Source organism: Cyprinodon variegatus, unplaced genomic scaffold (assembly GCF_000732505.1).
Source record: "Cyprinodon variegatus isolate N-32 unplaced genomic scaffold, C_variegatus-1.0 Scaffold753, whole genome shotgun sequence".
Lineage (NCBI taxonomy): Eukaryota > Metazoa > Chordata > Actinopteri > Cyprinodontiformes > Cyprinodontidae > Cyprinodon > Cyprinodon variegatus.
Genome location: NW_015151206.1, coordinates 227,526 through 235,615, shown reverse-complemented (window position 1 = coordinate 235,615; position 8,090 = coordinate 227,526). Strand labels below are relative to the sequence as shown.

The 8,090-nt window shown below is 44.7% G+C and overlaps 1 protein-coding gene across 4 annotated transcripts in view; it reads left to right on the top strand.

The window, feature by feature from the left end:
- The window catches only part of LOC107098178 (runt-related transcription factor 1-like), a 24,331-nt gene extending 17,622 nt beyond the window's left edge, over positions 1-6,709 (top strand). The window contains exons 6-7 of one of the 4 annotated variants that reach the window (XM_015395691.1): positions 4,832-4,954; positions 5,055-6,709. In XM_015395691.1, the coding sequence (XP_015251177.1) occupies positions 4,832-4,954; positions 5,055-5,602 (671 nt within the window). In that variant the 3' untranslated portion in view covers positions 5,603-6,709. Of the gene's footprint in view, positions 1-4,831; positions 4,979-5,054 lie in introns of all 4 variants that reach the window. The other 3 variants (XM_015395690.1, XM_015395693.1, XM_015395692.1) reach the window with 3 other exon arrangements.
- Positions 6,710-8,090: the final 1,381 nt, after the last annotated feature.

The following is an 8,090-nucleotide window of genomic DNA, read 5'->3' as shown; positions in this document are numbered from 1 at the left end:
ATTTGCCACCAGAGGAACGATAAGGGACAGTGCTAACACTATTTTACCAATGCTGTTGAAACATGATCCCTACCTAGCTACCTCCATAGAGTCTGTGTCAAAACTAGTGTCATTGCTCCGATGCCATTTATTGGCCCCGGTACCCGGCTGTGCTGCCTACCTTTATGAAGCAGGAAAAGAGAGTCCAGTAGAACTTTTGATTGCCTACCTGGAATGGGGGACAATAGTTGAGTAAACTTTTGGCTCTCAAAATGGTATCGGTGCTCTATTTGTTGGTACTCGCCATTACCGATACCACCATTTTGGTGCTGGATCGGGGCCCCACCTTATACCATACTGGTATTGGTATCAGTGCAACACTAGTTAGAACTACTTGACAGTGGCTATTCAGGCACCAGCATTGTGGCAGAGGCAGACACCTCCAATCAAGGGTGTTTGTGGGTATTAGCAGGCCTGACAGGAACTCAAAGCAGCAGCCGATGGGGCAAGAAATCCTCCAGACGCGACGGAGGCGCCATACTCTTCCAGAACGATTCAGCAAACCATGACCCACAGGGTAGAGAGACCAACCGAGAAACACCAGGTAGCGAGAGGTGTAGCACCTTATTTAGGGAGGAAAGACTGGCCTAGGATCAAGATGCATGGAAGACCATTGAGGATGATCTATTTCATAGGGAGGAGTGCATAAAAAAAAAAGTGGTTGAGGACTTGGTACAGGGTGGTAGAGGAATAAGGACCAGTTTATCGTCTTAAAGATTGGCCATCTGATCTCAGGACCTTAGTTTCTACCAACCAATGAGAATCAGCAGGTGAATGGTTGGTCTGAGCAGGTGCCTTAAAGCAGGTTAAGTTTGCCAGTGAAGCGTTGCCTCCTGCTGTGAAGAGGATCTATTGGACTTAAGGATTTTCTCCGCTTGTCTGGTCTGGTTTCCCCTCGGTTGGTCCTCGGTTTGGCTTCACAGATTCCCCTCTTCTGGTTGACTCTTTCAGGCCTTTAATATTCTTTCAGATTCAAAAGTCTGACTTCTATCCTTTAACATCGTCTTTATCAACACAACAGAAGCTGTTTTCCTGGAAAAGCCATTAGGCTGACCTCTCTGAACTGGATTGAGATTTAATTGAACTGAAACTACTTTTTTGTCCCCAGGGGCAAAGAAACTTGCATGAGCCGCACTCATCACAAAAACAAACACTAAGACATTAACAGAGTTACATCAGGCAGCACGATTTATCCCCCAAAACAAACAGCAGTAACACTTTATTATAAGGTAAACAACAATTGACAACGTTCTAGAGAACGGCCAGGAAACTTATCAAGAATTAATGGCTGGTTAACAGGTAATTACTAGGGCACAACCCAGTCTTAATATGGGATTACTGCACTAATGACTAGTTACTAAGAAAACAAAGAGTAACTAATAAGGAACTAATGAGTAGTAACTAAGGAAACAAGTAGTTGATAATAAGGAACTAATAGCCATGGAACTAAAGAAGTTACTAAGGAAATAATAACTACCTTAGGCAAGGCAAAGGAAGTTTATTTGTATAGCAAAAATCAGTACATGCACAATTCAAACAGCTTTACATGAATTAAACAACATCTAATACTGATACCCAATCAGCACCTGGCCATCAGCTAATGTTTTTTTGGTTACACTAAAATAAAGTGAACCTACCCTTTAGATCCTGCTTAGATACTCTGTGTTTCCCCTAGACTTAGACTTTTCATGATAGGTTTCAAAGTTTGCCCACATGCAGAAACTACTCAGAGGCAAGGTAAAAGTTAAACAGTTTATTGTATGGTGTGGAACTCAGAGAGACAAAAAACTGTGGAACTCAGAGAGACAAAAAACTGTGGAACTCAGAGGGACAAAACAAAGGGGATTTTCAGCATAGGGAACATCCAGCGGTCAGGTGAACCAGAACCGGAAACTCTAGAGGGAGGTCAGAGTGGTGAGTTCAGGGTCCATAAGGAAAATAAGCCAATGCAGATGAATAGCAGAAATGGACTCACAGTAATAGTTTGTGGAAGTTCCTTGGTTCCTGTTTGTGTGGGAGGTTGTCCTGATGTGGATATAAGTTAGTGGAGCGCGGACAAGCAGACTTATTGTGGTCCAGAGGAGCAGCGGACTGTCACAAGCTTACATGAAGAGGTCTGTGAACTGGTCAGGTGAATGTTTTCCCTTTTCTCAGTGAGACAAATTGATTCCTTCCAAGGTTTGAAGGATGGGGCTTTTCCAGAGGATCAGGTGATAATCCTGCCGGAGATCACTAAAAGAGAACAAAGGGTTAGAACCTTGGACTCAGAGAGTCAAAAACTCAGCTAATCTCAGAGAGGCTAGAGTAACCAATACTGGCAACCACTCTGGCGAGGAGATGGTGACAGTCTGCTGCTCGTATACTGCTCAGACGGTGGTGACCAACGAGCTGCAGGTGTGAGTTGTAGAGAGCAGGAACAGACCCTCCAGGCCAACAGAGGAACAATGGCACCATCTGGTGGATGCATGGAGACACTGAAAAAGAACAAAAACAACCCCCACAAGACAAGACTTAGACAGATTTATTTTGTCAATTTTTTTATACACAAATGTATACAAAAATTAATTCTGTTTAAAACAGCTCTAGACAATTTCATTTTTTAAAGTGAAGCCTTGAAAAACAGTAATAAATACATAAAAAAATAGTAATATAATCATATAACTTTATTTATAGTTCTAACACTATATATATTTTTAAATAGAATAACCCATTTTACACAACAGTTCATCAGTGCCAGGCTCAGGTGGAGAGCAGCAGGTCAGGTTACTAAGCAATAGTCCCATTAAAAGGCTGCGCTGGGTGTTCCCCAGCAGGCACTGGCTAACTTCCTGTTAGTTCCTCAGGTCTTATCAAGGAGTTGATCAAGTTGTGTATACCTTAGCATTACCAAATGATCCTATATGCAGGGGTCTGCACATCTTTGGCCAAGGTTTGCTGCCGGCTGCCCTTCCTAATGCAGCCAGAGTCCAGCATAACATCCTTATCCAAATAATTTATTTCCCTTCTCATTGACTTTCATACAATCATACATAGATACAGATTCAGTCTTATTTGAAAGCCATCCTATTCTCGTCAAAGGTAGTTTTATAGAGTGTCTTTGTATGAACGCATGTTTTTGAATATATTGCAGTCATTTAGCAGGAAATGTGCTATTTCCACAGAAAACAATTTTGCTTGACTTAGTTCATTTAAACCATTACACAAGTATTTTGATGCTTCCCAGTTTAAAAGCCTCTTTAATTGAACTGTAGCATTTCACCCATACTTATTGATGCCTTGCTTTGCTTTTAGCATAATGGAGAAAAGAGACAAGAAGAATGAATGTCCTCTATGAAAAACTCCAATTGAGCTGCTTCTGGAGGCTATGCTTGTTTGATCATGAACTTCAGTTCTTATGTTTGTGGAATAAGGTTTTGTTGTCATGATGCTTCACCATAGTAACCACAGAAAGGTTTTTTTGATAATTAGGAACAACTGATATACATCTCAAAAGTGAAATATTATTTTAAATATTTGCTTTAGTTCCTATTCTTTTTTAAATGCATAGAAAGCAGAGCAGGAACAAGGAGATGAGAGAGAAGGAAGAAAATCAAGCCATCACTTCCATCAATTGAGCAGTATTATGTGTTTCACTGAAGCTTATGATGTGAGACGTCAGTATCGGCCATATAAATACTTTCAGAAGTCCTCGATTCTGAAAGTATAAGCAGAAAGAGATAGAAATAGGCTGAGATATCAAGCATCCATCCTGTACTTTTAGATCCATCCTCGGTCCAACACACCTGAATAAAATGGTGGAATGACCTCCTCAGGATGCAGTCAGTTCCTCCAGAGTCCTCTCAATCATCTAATTACTTGATTCCGGTGTGTCGAACCAAAGGCACATCTAAAAGTTGCAGGATACCGACGCTCAGGAACTGGAATTGCCCACCCCTGCGCTAAAGCATTACCCTCCTCTTGAATGACTTGGGTGGTTTGTCTGCATTTTACTCCTTTCTGGGCCTAAACTTTGAGTAGATCATAGTGACTAAGGCTCTGTTCACACCGCAGCCTGAAGTGACCCAAATCAGATTTTTTTGGCCCATATGCAACCTGGATCTGATCCTTTTATAACTGTCTGAACAACACGGATCTGATTTTTTCCAGTGCGACCCAGGCCACTTCGCTATGTGTTCCTGAATCCGATAGGGACCTGTTCTTTTCCAATGCGATCTGCGTCTGAACAGCCAGGTCGGATTCATCCGACCTGAACGCCATTAATACCCGACAAAAGGTCACTATTCTGCATCTTGCCATGAAGAAGCGGCAAGAAAAACAACAACCATGGCAGAGGATGATGTGGAGAGCAGTGTCTGTGTTTAACCATCTTGAAAAGATTACGTTTTTAAGCTTGGGAAAGATCGCTAGATGCGCTCCGGCGCTACCATCCACGTTTACTTCTGTAAACACAGAGCCACTGGCCTGTGACATCATGGCGTCCTCTACTGCGCATTAAGGAACTTGCGTCGTATGACTGCAGTTCACACAGGAGATCACATACAAGTCGCATATATTTGGAAATGTGAACGGCAACGCAAAAAAAAAAATCGGATTTCACAAATAAATCTGAATTGAGCATTAAAGCCTGCAGTGGAACGTAGCCTTAGATGCTAATTGTCAGTCAGAGTGGTGGGGACCTCATGTCCGTGGTAGAGAAGGCAAAGAAATTGTAAATTATATAATTTATTTTTCTGATATGGCTTTAACTTTGCTTCAATGTCTTGACCTTCATGTGTGACTTGGTTCCTCCCAGATTCCAGACAGATCCAGTCTTCTCCATCTTGGAGCTACGATCAGTCGTATCCTTACCTCGGCCAGATCACTACTCCAGCTGTTCACACAGCTGGTCCACTTTCACCTGCTCGCTCCTCTTTTGGTGAGCTTTCCTCAAGGCTTTCAGGTAAAGCCTCATCCAACCGTCTGAGTTTAGACGAGCTTAAACCAATCAATGACCTTTGTTGTTGTTTTTCACGTAGGTTCGGACCTCGCGGCCTTTGGTGATCCGCGGATGGCTTTGGAACGGCCGTTCAGTTCCCTCCCCTCCCTGCCTGAATCCCGTTTCTCCAACACTCGGGTGCACTACCCTCCTACAGGAGCCGCATTCACTTACACTCCAACACACAACCCGGTCTCTAACGGCGCTATCAGCATCACCATGGCCACCGCCATGGCGTCCACCCAAACAGGACGGTACCACACCTACCTGCCTCCACCTTACCCTGCCAACGCCCCTCACCAAGCTCAGAACGGGCCGTTCCAGTCCACTTCGTCCCCCTATCATCTGTACTACTCCACCACCACCGGCTCGTACCAGTTCTCTATGATGGCCGGGGGAGGGGCCAACAGTGACTCGCACTCTCCGCCTCGTATCTTCCCGCCTTGCACCACTGCCTCCACGGGGTCTTCTCTTCTACACCCTTCTTTGCCCAATCAGAACGAAGGAGTAGGTGTGGAGGTGGAATCCAGCCACAGTAGCTCGCCAACAAACATGGCTGCGGCTGAAGCCGTATGGAGACCGTACTGACTCACCTCTCTGCCGAGAGCGGATTCACCTACATTAGTGCTTCGAGTCTTCACAACATTTACGTTTTTCAGTCGAGGGAGCAAAACCAAAGTCTTTCACTCTGTGACATGGAGTCCACTCCAGCTTTTAATGTTTCTGGCTTCCTCTTGTTAGAACCAACTATTCTGATCCGTCTTCTGAAAACGTCGCAGAATGGCTGAGACTTCTTAAAACGGTTGGATCTGCTAAGGAAGAGGCTCATTGAAGCAAAATGTGTTGTTGAACTCAGAAAAACCTGGACTTTGGTGTCTATGATTAGTATGGAGAGATTCTCCAGTTGGTTCCGAAGACGAAAAACACGAAACGGGGGGACGGTGGAAGCAGCTACCCTCTGGTTCACTGTGTGTTTTTATTACCATTGAAACGACACACCAGCTTGTTCAAACTAGTCACTAAATGAAGTGTTTTAGAAGTTTCTTAAAAAAATAAAAGAGTTTTACTTCACACACATCCAGATCCAGTGTCTGAGTGAAAAGGGTAAGTCGTTGTTTGGGTCTAGACCTGGGAAAGCCGAGGCCAGACATCTGTGGACGCTTCCCTAATGTTCCAGGTAAGTCCCGCCGGGAGGAGGCGAAGAGGACGGCCCAGCGTCTCTGGGTTGGAGCTGTAGGAGAGGGAAGTCTCTGCTCAGCCTGCTGCCTACATGACCCGGTCCTGATAAGGATCATTTTTATCAAGCTGCAACTCTCAATTTATTATTTGTGTTATTTTATAACTACCTGATAAAAGCTGATTCTTATTTTCTTATATTCATAATAATCAGATATTTAATCATTTTAGTTATTGGTACGGATAATTGATAAACAGTCTAATTTTAACCAAATATTTATATTAATGATGAGTCAACCGTGAGTCAAAGAGGGTAGGACTTGGAGACAATCACTGGAGCTTTCAGTGTAAAACCATGAGAAATGAAAAAAGTATGAACTAAATGACTCCAATCAACTTACGATTGAAAACAAAGTCTTGAGCCGGGCACACACTGTGCAATATTTTTAATCGTTGCACGCAGCTACAGATCAAACTGTACGACAAAGTTCACAGCTTACGATGTTTGTTCTCACACTGTACGTCTAGAAACCATGTCGGACTCAGCGCCGAGAGATGGCGCTGGTCGGACTTGTAAATCTGGAAGAAAGTAGAAGAAGAGCTCCCTTGTTTGCGCAAGTGCGGTTCTCAAAGTTCTGGTAAATCGGCGCGTAGCTCTGCTTCAACAGCAGGATTTACCCACAACCACCTTAAGACGGCCGACTGAAATTCAAACATGTTTTATTTTCTCACGACCTTACGATTCCTGATGGGGAGGTGGTTGTGAGAGGCTGATCGCCCCTTGTTACTCCCTGTATACTACACCACGCAGGATGCACGATCAGGAGTAGAGAATCGGCCCGAAAAAGGCAGAACATCGTACAGTGTATGCCCGGCTTTGGAAAGGTGCGAGTCCTCTCCGTAACCATTGGAATTCCATGAAACATCCAGCCATCTTCTCCCACTTAGTCCTTGTCTGGGTCGCGGTGGGGCGGTACTTATCTCTGGCTGACTATAGGCAAGAGGTGGGACACACCCTGGACAGATCGCGAGTCTGTTGCAGGGAAAAACAGAGACACATCCATTTACGCACGCACTCAAGGGCTGGTTATCCGCCCGCAGCAGTGTGTTGCAGTATTGAAGCGTGGTCTGCCCTATGTTGTTCCACGCTACAACGCCAAAGGGACAATCAGGAACTAGCTGTGGGTCTAGATACGGCCGAGGTGGTGAGGAAGTGGGGGAGGCTTGTGTGACAACGGAGGGACATGAGGGCGAAAAAGAGCGGGGATCCAGGTGCACCTCACTCTTCTAGCTGCTCCATCTTCACCGGTCGTTTTCCACAATGGCAGTCATAGAAACAAAACAAGCTGGTAAGGTACCAAACAGGAAATACGCATAGTGTAGAGCGGATGTAGATTTGACCAATCAGAGGCCTCCTGTCTGCGGTCACCTACAAGTATGGAGAGGTGCAGCAATCTGTCTGCAGAAGGGGCGGAGCATATCTGCATTAACTTCGACATATGCAGACAACCTGGTTTCTGAGCATAAGTCAGCCTTAACACTTAAGGAGAATTTAGAGAAGCCAATTAACCTAACAGTCATGTTTTTGGACTGTGGGAGGAAGCCGGAGTACCTGGAGAGAACCCATGCATGCTCAGGGAGAACACGCTAACTCCATGCAGAAAGTAAGTTGCCACTCAACATAACGACCATAGGTCATTGACAAACGATCGCCCCGTCTGTCGGTTCAGGACCAGGATGGTACTCCAGGTGTGTTGCATGGTTTTAAGCTCCGCCTCCACAGTTTGGCACCAGGTGTTACTTGGTTTTTCTTGCCTTGCACTTCCTCCAAGTGTCCATTGAAGGTCTGGCCTCTCTTCTCACAGTGCGACCAATCCATCTTCATCTTCTATGGGTGACC